We start from the raw sequence: 26,255 nt of genomic DNA on the forward strand, positions 1-26,255 counted from the left end.
TAATTAAAACCCATGTATTTTATTTGCCCATTTGTCCCGCTTATTACACCAATTAAATGATGTCCCTATCACAATGTATGGCGCTGATATTTTATTTGAAAATAAAGGTGCATTTTTTCAATTTGCGTCCATCACTATTTACAAGCCCATAATTTAAAAAATTATATTAATATACTCCTTTGACATGCATATTTAAAAAGTTCAGACCCTTAGGTAACTATTTATGTTTGTTTGTTTGTTATTTTCAATTGTAATTTTTTTTTTTTTTTGTATTAAAAATTAATTGTATGTGGGTCATTTTTGGTGTGGGAGGTAAACAGCTAATTTTAAATGTAAAAAAAAATGTATTTATTAAAAAATGGATGTGTGTCTAGTTTTACTATTTGGCCACAAGATGGCCACAGTGAAAAAGTCCTGGAAGCGTGATCGTACACTTCCAGGAAGAAGAATGAAGACGGGGAACTTTTTGTAACTCAGAAAAACCGCAGCGTCTGATGAGACGCTGTCGGCTTTTCTGCGGGGGGCTTCAATCAAAGAAAGGGATCTATAATCCCTTTCATTGATCATTGGGTTAACGGCCGGCGGCGGGAGCGCAGCCCAACTGGACAAGAATGTTCATCCAGTTGGGCTTAGGTGGTTAACTGAGTCTAAAGGCTCATACACACATCAGACCATAGTCTTTGGAAAATGAAAGATCACAGACCAATTTTACCCCCTTCCATGTAGTATGAGAGCCATACCTACACAGTCTATTCTATGGAGCTGAACTCCCCATCAGACAGAAATCTTTGCAAGATGCTGCACACAAAGATGCTGTAGACATTCAAAAGATCAGTATCTGCAAAAGATCTGTTCCTGCAAAATGCATTCATAGTCTATGATATCTGCAGATCATCATACACACCTTGTTTAACAGACATTCATCTGCAGATCAGATCCACCAGATTGGATTTTTAGATCTGTAGATGATTGTCTGATCTGCAGATGAATGTCAGTTAAACAAGGTGTGCATGATGATCTGCAGATCTCATAGACTATGAATGCAATTTGCAGGAACGGATCATTGGCAGGAACAGATCTTTTACAGATACTGATCTTTTGTGTCTGTACAGCATCTGCGTGTGCAGCATCTTGCAAATATTTTTTTCTGATGGGGAGTTCAGCTCCATAGAAAAGATTGTGAAGGTATGGCTCTCATACTACATGAAGGATGGTAAGATTGGTCTGTGATCTTTCATTTTCCAAAGACTATAGTCTGATGTGTGTATGTGCCTTTAGAGAGCAGAATTTCCAATCCAATAAGAAGTGTTCCTGCACAGAAAACATTCACAGGAATATCAGCTCCACTTTACAACTCCAGCTGTCAGATAGTATAGCTGGTCACCCACTGTTAATTACCTAAACCCTCCATTCCTTCTGCCCCCCCCCCCCCCCCCATTCCCCTCCCCACACACATATTTTTCTGGTTAATATTTAGAGCTTTTTTTTCTAGACAAATTTATGGCAGCAACAGTCTCCGTGGCTCCAATTTAACCCCTTGCTGGCTCATTTTAAAGGACCACAATCATGAATATAAGGTCAATTTTGTAAAGGCATAGCAATAAAACCAGCATTTCAACATGCATGACTGTATCTTTTTTTTTCTGTAAACTCAATAGTCTTGCTGAATTCCAGTGTTATCAGGTCAACTCAGCAGCAGTGGATTTGGCTAAGGCATTGTGATGAAACAGAGCATGTTAATAGGTAAACAAAAGACAGATTAACCATTCATTTACAAAACAGAAAAGCTATCTGCTTGCTGAAAACAACCTATACTTCAACCCTATATGGATGGTAATTCATAGGTTTCACTTTTCTTAACAGCTCATTTTTGCCTTTTGAATAGCTGAGCAACAGGTCTCTGATACAGCAGAGCAGAGAGGGAGATAAACACTGCTCTAGCCACAGCCGGATTTCTGGGAAGGCTCTTGCTTAGGACGGAAGACTTCAGAGGACTTTAAATGGTGGGCGGGAAGCCGCACACGCCATTCCCTAGCTTAAGCCAATACACCCACAGAGATAACCCCAGCGAGTATGGTGCACAGCTACCTGTGAGAACACACTCTCCTGCTTCCACGTGAAAGCTCTGTATCAGCTGGAGCTCTGTTATGTCACTTGCCGCCCAACAGCCCTGCTCTCTCTCTCTCCCTGCCGAGTTATTAGATGCTTGCCTGGCAGGGGAGAGAAGAATGTGATGTGCAACTGCACCAGCCTCATCGCCGCATGAGACAGCAACACAGAAGCACCGGGACACAGGGGGACTGAGAGCAGCTTGTGTTCAATGTTCCTGCTCTAGAGATAGGCAGCATGCATTCAGTACAGCAGAAGAGAAGGTATGCGGCAGACTGTAGTGAACACTTCCTGTCCTGTTGTGCAGATTATTTACATTTGCCATAACTGCAAGGATGATCACGTGCACTGTTCCAGGAGATTGTAGAGGTGTATGTGAAGGCTGGTTAAGCTTCAGTGCTCTCTCTCCCTCCCCCTCTTCACCCTATCTCACCTTTCCGCTCCACTCACTCATTTTGTGCTTTTTCTCCCTCCCCTTCCATTTTTTGCTCTCACTCTCTACTTTTTCCCTCTTTTTCTCTCCCCTCCTTCCAATTTTGTGCTCTCTCTCTCTCTCTCTCTCTCTCTCTCCCCCCCTCCGTTTTCCTCCCCCCTTCCACCTTGTGCCCCCCCCCCCCCCTTTACTTCTCCCATCATTTTTATTTTGTGCTCTTTCTCCATCCCCCTCTCTTTTCCTTCCCCTCTTTCCATCTTTTGCTCTCTCCCTCTCCCATCTTTTCTCTCCTATCTTGCACTCCACCCCCCTTCATCCTGATCCAGGGGTGTATTTACTGTCCTGCATGCCCCCCCCCAGCAAACATCTACCGACTGCCACCCACATGACAGGAACTTCCAGTTCCCTGCCCAAAACTAAAGTAATACGAGATTTCATCCCCCCATTAGGCAGAGCAGCGGCGGCATATTATTTATTACCTTCTCCCAGCTGCAGGACAGTCTTTGTCCCTCTTTAGTTTAGCTCATTGCCATGGCATGCAGCCAATTGCCATGGGGCTCTTGATGCATGTCATCGAGAGCCACATGGTGATTGACTGCACACTGCAGTGATGAGGTAAACTAAAGAGGACCTGGAGCAGGTAATGTATAACGCTCATCTGCTTCTCAGGATGGTAGCCATGGAGACCCCTGGTGGGTCGCAGGGGCTATTGTTACGCCAATGCCCCCCATCTCATTCCTTTCCACTTCTCTCACTCATTTTCCTTTCTGGTGATAGTCTAATCTCGTACCATGTTATTATTATGTATTTATATAGCACTAACTTCTTCTGCGGCACTTTACATAGTATATAGTCATATAACTGACTGTCCTCAGAGGCGCTCACAATCTAATCCCTACCATAGTCCAAAGTCCCACCGTAGTATTATTATGTACAGTATTTATACAGCACTGACAACTTCTGCAGCCCTTTACAGATCACATAGTCATGTCACTGAATGTCTTTTATCAATTTAATCACCTTAATCTTGTGATCAGTGACCCTAACCTGATACTTCATTTAATCCCCTATTCCATAATCAAATTATTACATTTTTAGCCCCACTCTAAATTAGCCCAAGATACTTTTTAACCCCATTTATGGTTTTATTTGTACCTAACATTAACTCTTTTTTTTAACCTCCCCCTTTCCGATAACCCTATCCTAACTATGCTGTTGTCATGGGACGACTGGGGACTTGGGTAGTAAAAAGTACAAATCTGGCTCTGGCCCTAGCTGCCCTGCACTTTCACTACTGAGGGACTCACTGCTCTGACGAGGAAATACAATATTTTGTCAGGAAGAGAGAAAACAAGTCAATAAAACAGGCTGAAATCTCTGTTCATAGAATCCAGCAATTATTTTCCTCCTGCAAACCAGTGATCGCTTGTTGAGGTGTTGGACAGAATGCTGTGTGTGTGTTGGGGGGGGGGGGGGGGGGGGAGGGTGTAAAGGCTTGGTGACCGTGAGCAAGAAAGTAGAAATCCAGCCCTGACAGCCCTGGCAGTGAGGCATGGAAAATATCTAATACTGCCTTTAAAAAAATAAATAACACTGCACAATTAGATAGATGTAAGTGCTTTAATTTTAATAGTGGTAAAAGTCTATCATGTTGCACAAAAATACATATACATATATATTATAACTTTACAGATTTGGCAGTAAGTAGGGTTTACAATCATCTGCTAATTCAGGCGAAGACTTCTCTTATTTCGTGCAGAGCGGCGACTTCGGGCAGGTGTGTACTCCAAGGAATCCCCTGATCTTTCTGATCCACAGTTTGTGTTGACACAGTCACACTCTTCCACATCAATATACTCGTGTTGCACTTGACTACCATCAGTGCACTGCAGTATGATAGGTTTCTTTTTGGTCTCCACTTCCTGGCAGCATGTGCATTTATGTGACATAGATCTAGCAGAGGCCGAGTACCTGGAAAATAGAACAAAGGAAGCAAAGTTAATTGTGTTACAAGTAGCTTCATGATTGCTGTAACAGCATTAGTATTGTACATTTTAAGGCACTGCTTACACAAAGCACATCTGAGTTCTAGTCATAGGGTACTATGCATGCATGGTCTTGTCCACGCACCTCCTCGATCACACGCCTGTCACCTGCTCATGCACAGTACAATTCTTTTGAGAACCGTGCAGGATGCTCCTGGTGACAGAAGCACAATAAAGGAGGTACACGGATGGCGCCATGCATGTGCAGTAGCTGCGACTAGAGCTCTAGTCTCAGATCTTTCTGATGAGGCAGCGGCACAATGGAGGAGACACAGAGGGACCTGAAAAACTTCAAGGGGCAGGAAGAGGTAAATGTATATGTAAAAATATATTTTTTCCTAATCCAGGTGTACATTAAAACTGAAGAAGTTACTCTGTATAAGTAATGAAACAGCTACCATTGATCAATTAAAGCTTATTTTAATTCTCCGGATGTACTATAATCTGGATAAGGGCTGTTTCACAGGAACACTAAATTTGTGCATTAAACACACCATTTAGCCACTCATCTGCTGGGGTTAAGCACCTTCCAGTTGCAAAATAATGACACACGGTGCAATTACTACCCAGTAACACTGCACATCGCGTCCAGGGCCGGATGCTCAGATGCACATGCAGAGATCACCAGCTGCAGGCATCCTTCATACATAAACAAGAGCCCTGGCAAGTAATTAAGTGTACTGCTGTCAGCCATTCATCTGAACAAGTCCTAAGTGAGACACTTCCCAGTATTGTACATAGGTATTAATAAGGGGCGTAACTACAAATCATCCCCTCCCTCCCCCCCTTTTGCAAAACTTTGATGGGGCCCCTTAAATGTTCACAAGCCATTCAAACTATCGCTTTCCACCCATTGGTGACTCTCACAGCCTGGGGGCCCATCTTATAAGGGTCATTAAACAAGTGTGGCCATCAGGATCTTCACACTCATGTAGCCACAAAAACATTTGATCATATCAGAGGGAGGGAAGGTTAGTAGTTGGGGCCTCCTCACACCTCTGGGCCCCCCTGCAGTCGCAGGCACTGCTCTCCTATAGTTGCGCCTCTGGTATTAATAGGTACATAGGTATCAATGTGATCTGTTAAATAAATACACATTTTTCCTGAAAATGTTATATTCAAAACACAAATGTTGACTAGTGTTGACGCGTGAAACGTTTTGTTTTTTGAAAACTCAGCATTCACAAAAACATTCTTTTGAAAACATCTGAAAATTATAAACATTTCTTAAAAAGATTAGAGCTTTGAAGATGGATTTCTAAAGGCTTTTTAATCAGAAAGCAAGAAGTACTTAAAAACTAGTGCATGGAAGATTAAAGGAGAAAAAGTGGATTTGATGCAGATTGGTGGCTCTGAGTAGCTGCACCAGTTTAGCTCCAGTTTTTCCATTTTCCTCCTTGGTTTTGAGAAATCTGCCCAGTCTCATCCTTGCGTCTCTCTTGTGGCAGGAAACGGGTACAGAAGAAATCAGAAAGTGAGAATGTTTTGGAATTTTGTTTTCTCCTTGGCCTGGCCTGTTAGAGACAACACAGAATTCTGTCCTCCTTTGTATTTTTTTTCTTTTTTTTTTTTTATGGTGGGGAATGTTTAGAAGAATTTGCTCCCTATTTTTTTCGTACAAATTATAAAACAAAAACAAATGCCAGGTCATGATAATGGGTGGCGTCAACAATTCTGGGGGATAACCGTAACACTTTTTTGTGTTATGAAAATGACACAGTAGGCACAGTACAGTAGGCATATCAATTTTTCTTTGTTAATAAATGACAAAATATTTCCCTGCCTCATGGGGGAATGGACTGCGGCAAGAAGGAAAACATTCTAAACACCATCTCATTGATCAATTCTAGCTTTAAGAAGAGTCTAGTAAGTAGGAGGGATAAGTGCATTTTAAACAGTATAACCACTTTGACATTGGTCTAGAGATGTGGTGAACGGTTCCCGAACTGTTCACCGGCGAACATCTCCAAATCCCTGGGGCTCTTACTACTTCCGGGTCGCACTGACCCGGAGTAGTACGCCTGCGCTGCCCGGCGGAGCGCGTCCTAGATCGCGCTCCTGTTGCCGGGCACACGTGACGGGCGAACAGTTCGCTACATCTCTACATTGGTCTGGTATGCATTTTTGTTACAATAGCTCATAAAATTCAAGAATTTTATTTTTTGTTTTATTCAAACTGCAAAGCTCTATCGCCAACTCAGTTTTTTTTTTTTTTTTTTTTTTTTATTAAATCTCTATCTCCTCAGCTTTTAGTTGCTGATTTATGTTTCAGCAAAATGCAATGCATTACAACATTTTAGGTTTTATGTACCATTGCTTTCTTTTATAATAACTTGCCAATGAATATCACTGAGCTAAATGTAGATCTTACATGGAAAAGGTGCTGCATGTTCCATTACAGCGATACATCTTCACCATGCCTAGCGATTGGCAGTTATTGTAAGACACGTAATCGAAGTACTCTTGCAGCTCGCAGGAAGATTTCTTCTTTTCAATACCTAGTGGTTATTAGAAACAAATGAAACATACAGTCACACAAATGTGTGCCAGCATAAATGAACATAGCCTCAGTCATCATTCTGCAGAATAATGTGTCTGGTCTCTCACTATATAATACCATTTTTGTGGGGCAATAAGCCCTGTATCAGTAACAAAAACTCAATTTAGTCATCACACATTCACATGGGTATCCACAGTATTCGGTAGCCATCCCAGTAAAGGTAGCTAGAGGTACCTTCCTGTAGTTGGTTGCTAGAGGGGTACCCAGTATTAGGTATTCAGATGAAACCCACAGTATAGGTAGCCAGATATGCCCTCACCCCCAACATTAGGTAGCCCCTGTACAGGTAGCCACAAGTAGCTACTCAGGAGTTGGTAGCCTGATTGGCTCCGATGTTAAGTAGCCAGAGGTTGCCCCCAGTATAGGAAGATATATATGCCCCCCCCCCCCCCCCCCCAGTATTAGGTAGCCAGAGAACCTTCCTCCTGTAAAGGTAGCCAATAGGGCACACCCAGTATTAGGCAGCCAAAGAGGGAACCTTCAGTACAGGTAGCCTTAGAGGGCATCCCTAGTAAAAGGTATCCAGAGAGGGCACCCCCAGTAATAGGTAGCAGAGAGGGCACCCCCAGTATAGGTAGCAGGAGGGCGAGAAATTAGGTAGGCACTGAAGGTGTGCCCCCTCCCATGCAGAGTGCACAGTGGAGGGCTGAAGTAATTCACCTCTCCAGGACCCAATGAAGACACATGTGACCCATCTCAGCTTTCACCAAGGAGAGCAACCACAACCTGGTCCAGGAGTCGGGTTCATAGTCTCCACCTGCTTCCTGTGGTCGGTTGCCCCTCTGCAACTCGCCTTTGTGAGTAGAACATTATTTATACAGCTGTTTTTGTTCACAAAACGTTTTGAACTATTGGGCTCCTGTTTTTGTCTCCTGTACTTTTTTAGGGTGTCAGGACACCCCCACCTCTTCACTGTCTCTATGGTGCCAGGGCCATCTGTTATCACGTTAGGGTCTCCTGATGACAGACAGCATTGGAGCCATGGAGATTGGGATGCCTATTAGGAAGATGGAGTTGGGTGACATGTGAATCCTGGAGAGGTGAGTTACTTCACACCTTCACTGCACTTTCTACATGGGCCCCTCTATGCCCCCTTCACCCTGGGCAGTGATCTTCCTCAATTATACTTTAAAATGTCCCTCAAATAATTTTCATATTTGATACAATTCAACACACTTAGTGTCGAGTTTTTTTCTGTAGACCTAGACAATGCAAAAACACATAGTGAATAGCCCTTGGAAAGCTTCACTATGGAAACACTTAAGAATGGACATTCTTGTGCTTCTTTTATGACAAAGTCTCTTAAAATAAAAAAAATGTGTTCATTGGACACATCCTATCAGAACGAAATCTCTAATTATTTGGAAAATATAAGGAATTGAAGACTTACATATCTTACAGCAGCCATTGGTTAAATATTGAAGTGTTCCCTGAAAATATAAATACTTAACATTTAATAACAAGAAAATATAAACAATTTACATTTAATCACAAGACAATTGTAAAATTGTAGTATAATATGTTGCAATTAATTGACATTATTATTAGGAAAGTGCATGAATGTTCATGACAGATGGCTGATTATGTAGCTACCCAGCAATGGTCATTAAAGTCTGAAGTAACCAATAGATAGAATCTACTCCCCAATGTACTGAACAGAATGAATTAATCTGGACATTGTGCAAACTATAGCAGGTGCCAAAGAGGTAATATGCCAACACACAGGGGGCACAATTCAAGCTTGCTTAGTCTAGAATAATATACTAAGAAAAAGCTGCTGAAACAATTAAGTGCCCAACTTAGCTATAAGAAGGTTACAATGAGCAACAAATAAAATTAGATATGGTACTTAATAGACTGAATGCAACTCTTGGCAGCCTGCAACCTGAGACATATGACACATAGGGCTTGATTTATGGAGGTTTTTCTGGTGTAAGGATAATTGGAAAACATGACTTGAGTTAGACATAAACTTGGCTGGTTTAATTAAAAACTACAAATGTCTTACAAACATCACGTGGATCCCACATGTTGCAAGAATTGATAATGTAACCAATGTCATAACTTTTTTTTATTTTTAATAAACTAATGTTTTCCTAATTTATAGAAAAAAATACTGTGAAAATCCACCCTTGATAAAATATTCCATTGATTTCAGCTCTAAACAATACTGAGATAAGCGGCACGCTTACAGTTTTTTGTGCATACCAATATGCAGCCACATTACAGTGATCCTAATAGAGACTGTGTGATTGGGAGGGTCAAAGCTGCTTGCAGTCATTCAATTAGTGCAGCGATGGAAAATAAGCAACAAGTATGTCTGCTGGCTCATCAATGTAGCCAGCTTATACCATGAAGGAAAGTGGAATTTGACTTTTCCTCCAGGAATCCAGCACTTTTTCTCAGTCCATCTGTTTTTGTTGAGCCTGGGCTTCAGTGGATTTATACTAAAGCTGAGTACACACGTACGATAACGATCGTTCGAAAACGAACGATAACGACAATCGGACCGATAATCGTGCGTTCCAAATTTTCCAACGATCGTTTTTTTGGACGATAACGACCGTTATCGTTCAATCCGACCGATCCAACCCGGCGGATTTTTTCGAAAGATAATCGTTCAATCGTTGCAGTGTGTACACCGTTTGCGCACGCATTTTTTTATCGTTCGTCGTTCAGTACTTTATACTTATATCGTTCATGTGTGTACACAATCGTTCATTAAGAACGATCTTTTCGGTCTAATTTGAATATCGTGTAAACGTCACGAATCGTTCGTAACGAACGATCTTTATCGGACGTGTATACGAACCTTAAGGCTCCTATGATTACCATGGATGCCACAAGGGCTGAACTTGTTAAAGTGGCTTAGAGTTTTTGCTGTGTCGATGGAGATGTGTGTATTGCCACCGATCAGCTACGTTCTTCAAGCATTACTAATAGGGTTGCTCATCACGGATTAATCTCGAGTAACCACAGTGGTTACTCGTGATTCAAATGAGCTTTAATTGGGCCAGCTGAGCGGCTAGATGCGGCCGGGTTAATTACCCCTAATGCCGCTCTCCGATCAGCGTTTCAGTGAGGCTTGCAAGCGTGTATTGGAACCGTTGCAAGCCTCACTTTGGAAGAGGAAGTGCTCCATAGCGAGGCTTGCAACGCGTCCATAGACGCTTGCAAGCCTCATTGAAACGCTAAGCAGAGAGTGGCATTAGGGGTAATTAACCCTGCTGCATCTAGCTGCTCAGCTGGAAAAGGGCAGGGCTAAGGGCAGGGAGTGGCAACAAAGAGGGGTTTGGAGGGTGAGTTCAACAAAAAACTCTGGTAAGTCAGTATAACTTTGTAAAAGAAGACGGCACACACCATGTTAATTTTTGACTGTATACTCGCTGTTTCCAGACACACATTTAACACTGGACTTTAGAATGTAACCTCTCCTCCATCCTCCTTGATCTTATGCTAAATCCTACCAATAGTAATAAGACAACCTTTGTACAAGACTTCATTTTGTAATGCATACTCTTCCAAACTCACCTACATAAATCTAACTACTTGGCAAAGTCCTCACTGCTAATCACCTAAGGGCCAGGCACATTTTGTGAATTCAGTTTAAAAAAAAACAGCAAATTCACACAAGGCAAGATTTATGGTATGTGAATTTTGCCTTTTCTCCTTTCTACATCCTGCAGAACTTTCCTCCCACCATGAAGTAACACATGCACTTCTTTTTGTGAGCACACAAGAAGAGCTATTTGCATATTTGTGTACATATTCAAAAATTTCTCATCAATTTTTGCAAAAACTCACTGTAGCATTTTATTTTTGCCTAACTTTGGTGAAATTTTTGTAAAAACCAGCTTAATGTGTTCTTATCCAGTTTACATAAAATACAGAAAGTTGGTTAAAATTAATTTTACATTTTTGCTTATTCATAAACAATCCCTTTTCCATCTCCCACTACAACTCACAGGTGGCTCTTCTCTTTCCAATTGTTTCACATTTCCAACTGTCTATTCTTACAATTGGAGTTTGTAAATCAACAAAAGAATTGCTGTGAACATTGCCAATCTAGGGCCTCTATCAGTTAGACCATTGTAACCCATGGTTCCTGCAATCATGGTGAAATAAATAAGTAATATTTAAGAATGGCCAAAAACTGCCTAGTCACTTTTCTTACCGGCTCACAGTCAGCCTCATTGATGTATGGGCAGGAGATTTGCGAAACTGATGAAATATACTGTTTCTTGATGAGAGTGCAGCTGTATAGTGTGCAGTTATCATATTCTGAGCGCTTCGTTTTTCCAGCCTGAAAGCAAAACAAAAAACAAACAAACACAAAAAATGATCAGTGGTTTGTCATAATTAATAAATAATTCAAAAAAAGGTGTTGATTTAAATGTGCAAAGTCTGATAAAATGTCTAATGTGGCAAAGTATACACACGTGTACACTATATAACCTTAACAGCAAATCATTCAGTTTCACCATGAGGATATTTTCTTGTTACAATACTTTCTATGTAAATTTTAAGTAAACCTGTACTCTGAACTTACTCTCTGCTCTAAAAAAGACGCAACAGCATAATAACCTTTAAAGAAAAACATTTCTTAAACATTTCTTTGTTACAGCTGATACAAATCTTAAAATAAATCTGCAGTGTTTCTACTTCCTGCTTTCATGGGAGTAGACATATTGATAACATCCTGTTCTTTCAAATAAACTTATCTACCTTATCCACCTTGGCAGTCAGGTGGCACAGGGGGAGATCAAATTACAACTTGTGATTAGACACAGGTGAGGGGGAATTAGACAGGCTAAACTCTCTAAATACATACAGGGTGAATTTCTCTATGTTTTACGTCTGTCCTGTGCAAGAATTCAGATCCACTTTAATGGTTCCAGGATATCATAGGCGCAGCCTGTAAAATTTGGCCACAATGATATAATTTAACAGTTATATAGCATATCTGTTCTGCATACCATTACGACGATATTATAAGCGACAACAGTTTAATGGTTTAAGGCATGTTAGTGTTAGGTATGCATGGGAGAGGTTTGGCACTTGAATAGGTGAACCCTCAAATAATGTCTCCAACAGTAAGATAAAACTTCAGGTCCATTGCATCTGTAAAAACAATTGAAAACCAGTCTAATCCCACATTCCCTATTCACTTAACTGTTTTCTGCCTGATCTTTCATGTTCCGCATAATTATCAATTCCACTCATCTAGACCGTGCAGCCATTGCTTTTCCTCAATTATAGCAGTAAAAGAAAACCAGACACCCAGAGGTGAATCAGTTAATTAGGATGCTGCCATAGACCTCTATGGAACTTACGGTTATGGCGGTGCCAACGCGGTACTGTAATATGGCCGCTGGAGCTCCACTATAGCATTGTTGAACTCCGGCGGGAGCGGCGGTGATGTGCTACGGAGTATGGCTACTATGTAGCCGAACTCTGGTTAGTGGCGGTAGTTAGAGTTAGCCACTGGAGTTAGAGTTAACGTTGGGGAGACAGGATAGCGACAATGGATAGCAGTGTTAGTTATAAGGGAACGTTAGTGTTAGACATAGGTGGGGTAGTGTTAGGCATTGATAGGGGACGTTAGTGATAGGAGTAGGTAGGGGGGAGATTCGTAATAGGAGTAGGTAGGGAAGGGGTAAAGTGAGAGTTAGGATACGGTAGGTGATAGTAGAATATCTGCAAAATTAATTCTACCAACAGGAGATAGTAGAAAATCAGTAAAATAATTGGGTAGATCTCACACCCATTTTAACATGTGACACATTTCAATGTATGCACACCTTACATAACTCAGGGAGAGTCATATACTGATTGAGTCAGTGTGCTTGTTGTAGCAGTTTCTTTGGAGAGGAGAGTGTATTATTATTATTTAGTATTTATAAAGCACTGACATTTTCCACAGCGTTGTACAGAGTATATTACCTTATCACTTAACTGTCCCTTAGAGGGGCTCACAATCTAACCTCTACCATAGTCATATGTCCATGTATTTAAAGTTTAGTGTATGTATCATAATCTCTAGGGTTAATTTTAGGGGCAAGCCAATTAACTTATCTGTATGTTTTTGGGATATGGGAGGAAACCGGAGTGCCCGGAGAAAACCCACACAGACACGGGGAGAACATACAAACTCTGTGCAGATAGTACACTGGCTGGAAGCGATTTGCAAGGTCCAAAGTGGAGGTTGTACGTAATTGCGAGATGGGCATCCTTTGTGAAAAACTCGTTAAACTTCAGAAATCTGTATTTATTTAAGTTGTAAAGAAGGTAAATGTGAAATACCTCTAACAGAGTGTAGTGGCTGTTATCATTGATGACACATTGGTTCTGCTCGCATATGCCACAGCAATCACGCGTGCTCGGCTTTAATTCAAAGCCCTGTAATAAACAAAAAACAATCACTCCTTTAAACTTTATATTATCGTAACTGAAAGGGTCACATTTAAGTTTGAGTTCTTTTAACTTTCAGAGAAAAATCCGACAAGGTTTCAAATTCCAGGACTGACATAAATGTGTGCTGCACTTACCAATGGACATTGTACGTCGCAAGCCACATATGTGCATGATAGCTCCACCCCTGTGGTTGTGTTGTCATTTTCTATGCACTTGCAGGTTTGGCACTTGTCAGAAAGCACTGCAGCTCCAGGCTATGGAGAGAGGAGATCATTTTCAAGTAAGACAGTTAATGGCAAACAACAAGAAAAGCCACCTCCAGTCATAATTGCTTTTCATCAAGTAGAGTGGGGAAGGTACAGAAGTTTTGTTGGGCTGTTATCGCTGTCTCTGTCCCCAGAGGGAGGAATTCCTGGACTTAGCCCCAGGATTATGCAGCAAGAGATGGAAATGAAGCAGATAGGTAGCGGGGGAATTAATGAACACACATAAGATGTCTGGGAAATTACATTTATTTTAATATGTAGTTATCCGTGTACATCTCTGCACCGGTATATAACTCATCATGATTCACTTTCAATGCCATTCCAACACTTTGCAGGCTATTAAGGAAGATAGTGGCCTAATATACTGATGCATCGGTTTGTGGCAATATCTTGTGACCAGTGGTGCTCAAATACCCCTTTTAAAAATTCGAATTTGGTCGAATTCGAATAGTAAATTATTCGAGGTCAGTCGAATATTCGAGTCGAATATTTTTTACTATTCGATTCGACCTCGGACTTCGAGCTCACTATTCGAGTCGGTATTCGAGCTCACTATTCGAGCTGACTATTCGAATTGGCCCAAAATAGCTTCCAACACTTGTTTTGAGGGTGAATGATGCAAGAAACATCTTTTTTTCCAAGTAACAACAGCAAGTGATTATGTGGGGATGTTCCTTTAAAAAAAAATGTGGAAAGAGAAGTTGTGTCCTTAATTTGGTTCAGTAGTGTAGTGTTACTGTATATACTTGTTCTTCTTCTTCTTTATCTTTCTTAATCTTCTTCTAGATCTTCTTCTTCTTCTTCTTCTTCTTCTTCATCATCTTCTTCTTCTTCTTCATCTTCATCTTCTTCATCTTCTTCTTCATCTTCTTCTTCTTCTTCTTCATCTTCTTCTTCTTCTTCATCTTCTTCATCTTCTTCATCTTCATCTTCTTCATCTTCATCTTCTTCATCTTCATCTTCTTCTTCATCTTCTTCATCTTCTTCATCTTCTTCATCTTCTTCTTCTTCTTCTTCATCTTCTTCTTCTTCTTCTTCATCTTCTTCATCTTCTTCTTCTTCTTCTTCATCTTCTTCATCATCTTCTTCTTCTTCTTCATCTTCATCTTCTTCATCTTCTTCTTCATCTTCTTCATCTTCTTCTTCATCTTCTTCTTCTTCATCTTCTTCTTCTTCTTCTTCATCTTCTTCATCATCTTCTTCTTCTTCTTCATCTTCATCTTCTTCATCTTCTTCTTCATCTTCTTCTTCTTCATCTTCTTCTTCATCTTCATCTTCTTCATCTTCATCTTCTTCTTCTTCATCTTCTTCTTCATCTTCTTCTTCATCTTCTCCTTCTCCTTCTTTTTCAATATCGTCTTCTTCTTCTTCTTCACGTATTTCTCTTTTCAAATTTTTTTTTAAAGAAATGCAGCTATTTTTGAGCGTAACAAATAGCTGGTGGGCGCACGCATGTTGGAAGCGCCATTGTATGTGCTCCCTGGCAGTGGAAACACAAAGACAGCAGGAGGTAAATTCAGCAGCAGGAGGAGGAGGATGAGTGTGTGGCAGCAGGCAGTCAATGAGGCAGGCAGCTCGCCGTGACATAATAGCCCTGGTACCTAGCGGTGATACCAGGGCTGTAAATAAACACAACAGGAGGTCCCAGACAGCGGTCGTGCAGCCCACATTGTGTCCAATACACAACTGGGACAACACAGTTTTCAACCCGGGCACCTCAGAAAAATTAAACCTTTTTTTTTTTTTATTGGTTTTTTTTGGTTTTGGTTTTACAACCAATATAGCTATTGTTTTGACGTAATAGCTGGTGGCAGAGTGGCAGCAGAAGGTAATTCTGTGTACCCTGGCAGTGGGAAACACAGACAGACAGCAGCAGCAGGAGGAATGGAGGAGCAGTGTGAGCAGCTATTGTTGTGACGTAATAGCTGGTGGCAGAGTGGCAGCAGACGGTAATTCTGTGTACCCTGGCAGTGGGAAACACAGACAGACAGCAGCAGCAGGAGGAATGGAGGAGCAGTGTGAGTGTGGCAGCAGGTAGGCAGCGTGACATAATAGCCCTGGTACCTAGCGGTGATACCAGGGCTGTAAATAAACACAACAGGAGGTCCCAGACAGCGGTCGTGCAGCCCACATTGTGTCCAATACACAACTGGGACAACACAGTTTTCAACCCGGGCACCTCAGAAAAATTAAACCTTTTTTTTTTTTTATTGGTTTTTTTTGGTTTTGGTTTTACAACCAATATAGCTATTGTTTTGACGTAATAGCTGGTGGCAGAGTGGCAGCAGAAGGTAATTCTGTGTACCCTGGCAGTGGGAAACACAGACAGACAGCAGCAGCAGGAGGAATGGAGGAGCAGTGTGAGCAGCTATTGTTGTGACGTAATAGCTGGTGGCAGAGTGGCAGCAGACGGTAATTCTGTGTACCCTGGCAGTGGGAAACACAGACAGACAGCAGCAGCAGGAGGAATGGAGGAGCAGTGTGAGTGTGGCAGCAGGTAGGCAGCGTGACATAATAGCCCTGGTACCTAGCGGTGATACCAGGGCTGTAAATAAACACAACAGGAGGTCCCAGACAGCGGTCGTGCAGCCCACATTGTGTCCAATACACAACTGGGACAACACAGTTTTCAACCCGGGCACCTCAGAAAAATTAAACCTTTTTTTTTTTTTATTGGTTTTTTTTGGTTTTGGTTTTACAACCAATATAGCTATTGTTTTGACGTAATAGCTGGTGGCAGAGTGGCAGCAGAAGGTAATTCTGTGTACCCTGGCAGTGGGAAACACAGACAGACAGCAGCAGCAGGAGGAATGGAGGAGCAGTGTGAGCAGCTATTGTTGTGACGTAATAGCTGGTGGCAGAGTGGCAGCAGACGGTAATTCTGTGTACCCTGGCAGTGGGAAACACAGACAGACAGCAGCAGCAGGAGGAATGGAGGAGCAGTGTGAGTGTGGCAGCAGGTAGGCAGCGTGACATAATAGCCCTGGTACCTAGCGGTGATACCAGGGCTGTAAATAAACACAACAGGAGGTCCCAGACAGCGGTCGTGCAGCCCACATTGTGTCCAATACACAACTGGGACAACACAGTTTTCAACCCGGGCACCTCAGAAAAATTAAACCTTTTTTTTTTTTTATTGGTTTTTTTTGGTTTTGGTTTTACAACCAATATAGCTATTGTTTTGACGTAATAGCTGGTGGCAGAGTGGCAGCAGAAGGTAATTCTGTGTACCCTGGCAGTGGGAAACACAGACAGACAGCAGCAGCAGGAGGAATGGAGGAGCAGTGTGAGCAGCTATTGTTGTGACGTAATAGCTGGTGGCAGAGTGGCAGCAGACGGTAATTCTGTGTACCCTGGCAGTGGGAAACACAGACAGACAGCAGCAGCAGGAGGAATGGAGGAGCAGTGTGAGTGTGGCAGCAGGTAGGCAGCGTGACATAATAGCCCTGGTACCTAGCGGTGATACCAGGGCTGTAAATAAACACAACAGGAGGTCCCAGACAGCGGTCGTGCAGCCCACATTGTGTCCAATACACAACTGGGACAACACAGTTTTCAACCCGGGCACCTCAGAAAAATTAAACCTTTTTTTTTTTTTATTGGTTTTTTTTGGTTTTGGTTTTACAACCAATATAGCTATTGTTTTGACGTAATAGCTGGTGGCAGAGTGGCAGCAGAAGGTAATTCTGTGTACCCTGGCAGTGGGAAACACAGACAGACAGCAGCAGCAGGAGGAATGGAGGAGCAGTGTGAGCAGCTATTGTTGTGACGTAATAGCTGGTGGCAGAGTGGCAGCAGACGGTAATTCTGTGTACCCTGGCAGTGGGAAACACAGACAGACAGCAGCAGCAGGAGGAATGGAGGAGCAGTGTGAGTGTGGCAGCAGGTAGGCAGCGTGACATAATAGCCCTGGTACCTAGCGGTGATACCAGGGCTGTAAATAAACACAACAGGAGGTCCCAGACAGCGGTCGTGCAGCCCACATTGTGTCCAATACACAACTGGGACAACACAGTTTTCAACCCGGGCACCTCAGAAAAATTAAACCTTTTTTTTTTTTTATTGGTTTTTTTTGGTTTTGGTTTTACAACCAATATAGCTATTGTTTTGACGTAATAGCTGGTGGCAGAGTGGCAGCAGAAGGTAATTCTGTGTACCCTGGCAGTGGGAAACACAGACAGACAGCAGAAGGGCAGTACACAGCAGCAGCCCACTGTAGGTGTGAAATGTGTGGCTGCAGGCGACGTAATAGTCAAAGTGAACCAGGCTGGCTTAGTGAGCAGGAGCCAGGAGGTGGTAAAGGGTGGTAAGGCACATTAACGATGGTACTAAGTTCCGGCAGCCAGTTCATGTCCCCCTCTCGCCGACAACAGGGGCCAGGAACTCGCCTTCCACCCACGCCTGGTTCATCTTGAGAAACGTCAGTCTGTCCACAGACTTGTGAGACAGACGTGAGCGTTTCTCGGTGACCACGCCACCAGCTGCACTGAAGCAGCGCTCGGACAGCACGCTGGAAGGGGGGCAGGACAGCACTTCCAGGGCGTACTGCGCCAGCTCGCTCCAGATCTCCATGCGCTTGACCCAATACTCCATGGGATCAACAGGGGCATCGCTGTCAAGCCCGCTGTAGGACCCCATGTAGTCAGCCACCATGCGGGTCAGGCGCTGGCTGTGACCGGAGGAGGATGCTGCTGCATGCATCTCCTCTCTAGTCACTGCTGCCGGAGCCTCTACAGTCCTGTAGAGCTCGTGGCTGAGAGACAGCAGGTCTGTGGGGCGCTTGCTGCTGCTGGATGCAGGCACCTGCTGCTGCCTCTGTGCTGGCTGCTGGACAGTGGGGGTGGAAGGCTGGGGGAAGGCTTCCTCCAAGCGCTCAACAAGGGCCTGCTGCAAGCTCCTTATTTGTTGCGCTGGGTCTCCTCCTGCAGGCGGCAGGAACTGGCTCAACTTCCCCTTGAGGCGTGGGTCCAACATCATGCTGATCCAGATGTCCTCCCTCTGCTTCATCTGGATCACCCTGGGGTCCCTGCGCAGGCACGTCAGCATGTGCGCTGCCATTGGGAAGAGGCGGGCCACGTCTGCTGGCACATCGACGTCAGTGCTGTCCTCCTCATCCTCCTCCTCTGCTGCCTCATCCTCTCTCCACCCCCGCACCAACTCAGCTGCACTGCGCTGATCCCCCTCATCAGCAGCCAGGTCAGGGACCTCCACCAAGTCCTCCTCCTCCTCCCCCTCAGAGGTGGACTGTGCAGCTGCTTGCCGCTCCTGCTGGTCCAAGGCTGCCGCTCCCTGTGCCAGCAAAGCATCGAGTGCCCTGTTCAGCAGAGAAACCAGGGGCACCCACTCGCAGACCATAGCATGGTCCCTGCTCACCATGTTTGTGGCCTGCAGGAAGGGAGCCAGCACTAAGCACACCTGCTGCATGTGCCTCCAGTCATCATCGGGGACGATGGACGGGATGTTGCTGGTCTTGTCCCTTCTCTGAGCTGCGGAAACAGTGGCCAGGGCAAGGTAGTGGTTGACAGCGTGCTTCTGTTCAACCAGACGCTCCAACATCGCCAGGGTGGAGTTCCAGCGAGTCGGAACGTCAATGATCAGCCGATGGCGTGGCAGATCCAGCTCCTTTTGCACGTCTTCCAGGCTCGCACAGGCTGCAGCCGAGCGCCGGAAGTGACGCACAACGTTCCTTGCCGTTTCCAGCAGCTCGTCCATCCCCTGGTAGGTGCGCAGGAACTTCTGCACCACCAGGTTCAGCACGTGGGCAAGACAGGGGATGTGGGTCAGGTTTCCCCTGTCTATGGCAGCAACCAGATTGGCCCCATTGTCGGACACCACCTCTCCGACTCTGAGGCCTCTGGGGGTCAGCCAAATCCGCTCCTGCTCCTGGAGTTTGGCCAACACGTGGGCTGCCGTCAGCTTGGTCTTGCCAAGGCTGACCAAGTGCAGCAGCGCTTGGCAGTGGCGGGCCTTCACACTGCTGCTGAGGCGGGGGGTTTGGCCAGGTGTGGCGGAGGATGGCAGAGGATCGGAGGAACCCGCTGCAGTTCCCCTGACCCTGCGGGGTGGCACCACCCACTGTGTTGCTGCTGCTGCTGTGCCCGCTGCTGCTCTCCCATCCTCACCCCCTTCCACCAAGCTGACCCAGTGGACAGTGAAGGACAGGTAGCGGCCTGTCCCGAAGCGGCTGCTCCAGGAGTCCATGGTGACGTGGACCCTTTCACCAACCGCGTGCTCCAGCCCTCGCTCCACATTGGCCATCACAAAGCGGTGCAGTGCAGGAATGGCCTTGCGGGCGAAGAAGTGTCTGCTGGGGAGCTGCCAGTCTGGGGCTGCACAAGCAAGCAGCGCCCGCATGTCGCTCCCCTCCTGCACGAGCGTGTACGGCAGGAGTTGGGAGCACATGGCCCGTGCCAGCAAGCCGTTCAGCTGCCGCACGCGACGGCTGCTGGGAGGCAGAGCCCTAACCACCCCCTGGAAGGACTCGCTCAAAAGGCTCTGGCGTGCCTTTTTGCTGGCACGGGAATCAGCAGACGGAGCAGAGGAGGCCACTGAGGACTGGCTGCCAGAACAGGCCTCAGTGTCGGCGGCAGGAGTTGCAGAGGGGGGAGGAGCAGGGCGTTTCCGCACTCCTGCTGGTGCTGCTGGAGGAGCAGGAGGGCGGGTGGCTGCTGTTGCTGCTGCTGCTGCTGAAGGCTGTGCAGTGATGGGATTGGTGCCACTGCCAGCACCAGATGCCTTCAGCCTCTGGAACTCCTCATGCTGGTGGAAGTGTTTCGCAGAAAGGTGGTTGATCAGCGAGCTGGTGCTGAACTTCAAGGGGTCTGCACCTCTGCTCAACTTCCGCTGACAGTGGTTGCAAGTGGCGTACTTGCTGTACACTGTGGGCATGGTGAAAAACCGCCAGATTGGTGACAAAAACATCCCCCTACGGCATGGAAGCGCTGCTGCCTGTTTCCCTGTGGTGGTTGGGGGGGGGGGGGGGGTCTTGGGTGCGGCTGGTGGTGGTACTGGCTGATGCTGCTGCTGCTGCTGCTGAGCCTGAGACACCAGCAGGCTGTGGGACGCTGCCAATGCTTGCAATGATGCGCCTCCTTGCAAGGCCCACAACCGCATCCTCCTCCTCCTCCTCAGAGCTGCTGAGGACGACATCCTCTGGATGTGTTGGCACCCAGTCTCTGTCTGTCACCGGGTCATCATCATCATGCCCCTCCTGAAACATGTCCTGCTCTGATGATGACCCCCCAAACTCCTCTGCTGATGCATGGATGGGACGCTTGACTGTCGCCACAGTCTTGCTGTCCAATCCCTCCTCCCCCAAAGTGCCCATCAGCATCTCCTCCTCCAAATCGCCAACAACAGCATTCAATTGACTCATCATGCCTGGGGTCAAAAGAGTGCTGAGTGACAGGTCGGCGACTGACGGTGAACTGGCCTCCTCCCCAGGCCCTGCTGGGCGGCTGCTGCGAACAGGGGTGGTGGTGGTGAGGGTGGAGGCCTCGGATGCAGAGCTGATGGCGGGCTGCTCATCCTCCGTCATGAGTTGCACCACAGTGTCTGCATCCTTTTCCTCAATGGGACGTTTCCGACCCGGCTGGAGGAAAATGGGAGCAGGTGCTACACGCTGCTGCTGCTGTGTCTCTGCAGCGTGAGTTGCAGATGCTCCTCCTGGGCGGCGCCCAAGGCGTCCACGGCCAGTGGCTATGGGAGGAATGTTAGCCACTGACGCTGCTGCTGCTGCTGCGGAACTGTGCATGGTGGCGCGCCCGCGGCCGCGGCTTGCCACAATGCTGCTCCCTCTCTTCCTGATTCCCTTGCTGCCCTTCCCCTTGCCCAAACCGCGCTGGCTGCCACTTCCAGACATCTTCAATGTTTTGGGCGTATAGACAAAAGTTTTGTAAAAGGGCGGGTGAAAAGTGGGGTACTTTAATGGAGTGGGTTGGTTGGTGAGGTGACTGAGTGAGTGTCCCCTAGTACAGTAAGTAAGTATTAACAGTCAGGAAGTACAACTAGCAGTTACAATAATCAGTAGTAGTAATCACAAGTAAATTTAGTGTGTGTACACTCAGACAGTGAGTGCACGCACGCAGGAGCTAGTAGCCTATGGACACAGTGACTGAGTGTCCTAGACTCCTAGTACGGTAAGAGTAAGTAAGTAGTAACAGTAAGTAGAACTAACTAATAACAATAATCAATCAGCGATCAGAAGGAAATGGAGTGTGGGTGGTGTGTGTGTACACTCAGACAGTGAGTGCACGCACGCAGGAGCTAGTAGCCTATGGACACAGTGACTGAGTGTCCTAGACTCCTAGTACAGTAAGAGTAAGTAAGTAGTAACAGTAAGTAGAACTAACTAATAACAATAATCAATCAGCGATCAGAAGGAAATGGAGTGTGGGTGGTGTGTGTACACTCAGACAGTGAGTGCACGCACGCAGGAGCTAGTAGCCTATGGACACAGTGACTGGGTGTCCTAGACTCCTAGTACAGTAAGAGTAAGTAAGTAGTAACAGTAAGTAGTAGAACTAACTAATAACAATAATCAATCAGCGATCAGAAGGAAATGGAGTGTGGGTGGTGTGTGTACACTCAGACAGTGAGTGCACGCACGCAGGAGCTAGTAGCCTATGGACACAGTGACTGAGTGTCCTAGACTCCTAGTACAGTAAGTAGTAACAGTAAGTAGTAGAACTAACTAATAACAATAATCAATCAGCGATCAGAAGGAAATGGAGTGTGGGTGGTGTGTGTACACTCAGACAGTGAGTGCACGCACGCAGGAGCTAGTAGCCTATGGACACAGTGACTGAGTGTCCTAGACTCCTAGTACAGTAAGTAGTAACAGTAAGTAGTAGAACTAACTAATAACAATAATCAATCAGCGATCAGAAGGAAATGGAGTGTGGGTGGTGTGTGTACACTCAGACAGTGAGTGCACGCACGCAGGAGCTAGTAGCCTATGGACACAGTGACTGGGTGTCCTAGACTCCTAGTACAGTAAGAGTAAGTAAGTAGTAACAGTAAGTAGTAGAACTAACTAATAACAATAATCAATCAGCGATCAGAAGGAAATGGAGTGTGGGTGGTGTGTGTACACTCAGACAGTGAGTGCACGCACGCAGGAGCTAGTAGCCTATGGACACAGTGACTGAGTGTCCTAGACTCCTAGTACAGTAAGAGTAAGTAAGTAGTAACAGTAAGTAGAACTAACTAATAACAATAATCAATCAGCGATCAGAAGGAAATGGAGTGTGGGTGTGTGTACACTCAGACAGTGAGTGCACGCACGCAGGAGCTAGTAGCCTATGAACACAGTGACTGAGTGTCCTAGACTCCTAGTACAGTAAGAGTAAGTAGTAACAGTAAGTAGAACTAACTAATTACAATAATCAATCAGCGATCAGAAGGAAATAGAGTGTGTGTTGTGTGTGTACACTCAGACAGTGAGTGCGCACACGCAGGAGCTAGTAGCCTATATGAACAGTGACAGTGAGTGTCCCTACGGGTACAGTAAGAGTAAGTAGTAAGTAAGTACAACTAACAATAATCAATCAGTAATCAGAAGGAAATAGAGTGTGTGTACACACAGACAGTGAGTGAGTGCACACACGCAGGAGCTAGCTAGTAGCCTATAAACAGTGACAGTCAGTGAGTGTCCTACTCCTAGTACAGTATAACTACAATACTATTAGTAAAGGACAGCAGAAATACTGGTATAGATGATGAGAGAAATAAACAGAGGACAGCTGCCCACAGAGGCAAGGCCCCCCTGAGGCCTAAACCTGTAAGCTTGCAGCAGCTGCCTGTCTCTAATGTAACACACAAGCTACTAACTAAAATACAATGTCTATCTAAATAACAACAATACAGGTGTATATGGCAGGTGTAGGTGAGCAAAAACGCTAGGTAAATGAACACAATAGAGCACTTGCTAAGCCAAAGCACAAAGGAGCAGATCTCTCTCTGTACAAGTCTCAGGCAAGCATGGAAAACCCGAACATGGCGGCCGCTATTTATAGGGTAGGGGCTGGCCAGGGTCCCCCTCTGTGATTGGCTGCCGTCAGAGGGCCTGGGAGCCCTCTGATTGGCTCTAAGCACATCAATCTGGGCTATGACGCTATTCGAGCTCGGTACCGAGCTCGAATAGCGCCGGTTTGCTCGAATAGCTCGAATAGTGAATGGGCTATTCGAGTGTTCTCGAATAGCCCATTCGAATAGCTACAGCTATTCGGAGCTCGAATACCGAGCTCGAATAGCTGAAAAAGAGCTCGAATATTCGAGCTACTCGAATATTCGAGCTCTGCTGAGCACCACTACTTGTGACTGGTAATGCATCTCAATCATGGATTTTCCATTTAAAGAGCACTGTGAGGGGTGCCTGGGAGCCGGGGGGAGGAGGGGGGAGTGGCACATAAACGGCAATAATAGCAATGTTTAAAATGTTCAGCTGCAAGCTCCAATATATATATACAGTATATTCACAATTATTTATTTAAATTTTGTATTTTTTCTAAGTTATTATTTCAAAATCCTCCCCCTCCCCCCTGGCAGAATCTGACAAGATGAGCTGCATGCTTGTTCGGGTGTGTGATTTTAGACTCTACTGACCAGAAAGTTTAGCAGCACTGCCAAGCAACTGGTATTGTTTAAAAGGAAATAAATATGGCAGCTTCCATAGGTCTTATACCTCAGCTTCATTTTAATGTTAGATGAGAATAGAGGCGCTTTGTATTAACCTCTATACTAGCATAGGTTAAAGTAATCTAAAAGCTTACCAAATATTCTGCATTTCCATGGACACAGACTTTCTTCTGAACTGCAAACAAAAGGACAGCAATGTGAAGACATTTTGTTTTCTGTTTAGTGTAATATAAATAATCAATGCAGTTATACAGTACACTCATCCTAAATGATTTTCTTATTTTATAAGTACACTTATCTTTAGCATATTTACTCTATTTCTGCAATTGTACATAAAAATGATAGCAATAATACTTTGTTAGCAGGCATAATGGAATTGCAACATCACCATCTAGAAAAGACTTCTAAATCGTGTCAGTTTTTTATGTATTATATAGCACTGATACAGTTATTTACAGTGTGCATCAAACAATTATTATCAAAGGCAGTATAAAATAAAGGGGTATAAAGCAATATCACAATCATGTGCAAAATATACTCTGGCCTATATATCACAGATTGTTTGCAGAAATAAACACCACTGCAATGAGCAGCTACAGTATGCATCAGCCTGGATGCGGACGGTCCTGGCAGCAGAGGAGGACAGTGAGGAAGCGATCTGCCTGGAGGGGGCTGGAGGAAGCCCCAGGTATGTATAATTTATTTCTCCTGCCCCCTCTCAGGTACACTTTAAGCCTATATAGAAGTAGCTACAGTACGCAAGAGGGACAGGAAGCAAGAGGGACAGGGGGATTGGGTTCCCAAAGAGGGACTGTCCCTCCAAAGAGGGACAGTTGGAAGCTATGCTAAAGCACGGCAGTACAGGTATCATTCAAAATAGGTTGTCAAATCAACTCATATATTTTACTCTACATATATTTTGTGGGGTGTACACTTAATCAAAACCATTTTTTTGTTAAAAAACATGCACCATGGACCAGTATGATGGTATCTTTGATACATCAAGATTTGTACTAAAATAAGAATAAATGGAACAAATCAGAATAATGAAACAACTTACTACAAGTATACACAGGACAGCAGTGTCCATCTGGAATACCACCAACAGCTTCATAACCAAGTCCGCAGTTGGGAGATTTGTTTGAGCATAGGCTGGGATCACATTCTGTAAGGACAAACATTCAAGATTTTAGATTATTCAAACAAACAACACAATTAATAAATGTACTTTAATTCCTGTTCATATATAAGGTTTGTTCAGGCTTCCAATAATTTAACAAAAATGCGCTCATTTACACTGATAGTGGTGCAGCGAGCACAGAAAAAAATCCAGGTGTCCCCATTTTGGCACAGGCGGGGCACCACTCCTTTAAAAGTCCCTTTATTCCGGTGGGGGAGACAGCAGGTACATGCAGTGGGGGTATCAAGTGCCTGACAGCTGTTTCGCTGGGTTAAACCAGCTTCTTCAGAGGCAGTATGTACTCTGAAGAAGCTGGTTTAACCCAGCGAAACAGCTGTCAGGCACTTGATACCCCCACTGCATGTACCTGCTGTCTCCTCCACCGGAATAAAGGGACTTTTAAAGGAGTGGTGCCCCGCTTTTTTCTTCAACTCGATTGGATTACAAGGATTCTGGATGAGCACGCTCTGTGTCCTGGTCCCAGTCCTGGTGTGTCTGCCCTGCTGCATTTGGTGCCAGGTACTGTCACTTCTCTTTGAACTTATACCATTCATACAGTATATACTGAATGTGGCCACGACTAAATGGTGAGTAGCAGTGTCAAACAGTG

At 44.8% G+C, this 26,255-nt stretch overlaps 1 protein-coding gene across 1 annotated transcript in view; it reads right to left on the minus strand.

The window, feature by feature from the left end:
* Positions 1-4,148: 4,148 nt before the first annotated feature.
* LOC137537706 (mucin-2-like) overlaps positions 4,149-26,255 on the minus strand; it is a 165,527-nt gene continuing 143,420 nt past the window's right edge. The window contains exons 51-58 of the mRNA XM_068259642.1: positions 25,526-25,630; positions 24,600-24,640; positions 13,696-13,815; positions 13,451-13,546; positions 11,322-11,450; positions 8,538-8,577; positions 6,959-7,085; positions 4,149-4,513 (exon numbers count right to left, since the gene is read on the minus strand). Coding sequence (XP_068115743.1) covers positions 4,267-4,513; positions 6,959-7,085; positions 8,538-8,577; positions 11,322-11,450; positions 13,451-13,546; positions 13,696-13,815; positions 24,600-24,640; positions 25,526-25,630 — 905 coding nt within the window. The 3' untranslated portion in view covers positions 4,149-4,266. The remainder of the gene's footprint in view (positions 4,514-6,958; positions 7,086-8,537; positions 8,578-11,321; positions 11,451-13,450; positions 13,547-13,695; positions 13,816-24,599; positions 24,641-25,525; positions 25,631-26,255) is intronic.

This window comes from Hyperolius riggenbachi, chromosome 11 (assembly GCF_040937935.1).
Source record: "Hyperolius riggenbachi isolate aHypRig1 chromosome 11, aHypRig1.pri, whole genome shotgun sequence".
Taxonomy (NCBI): domain Eukaryota; kingdom Metazoa; phylum Chordata; class Amphibia; order Anura; family Hyperoliidae; genus Hyperolius; species Hyperolius riggenbachi.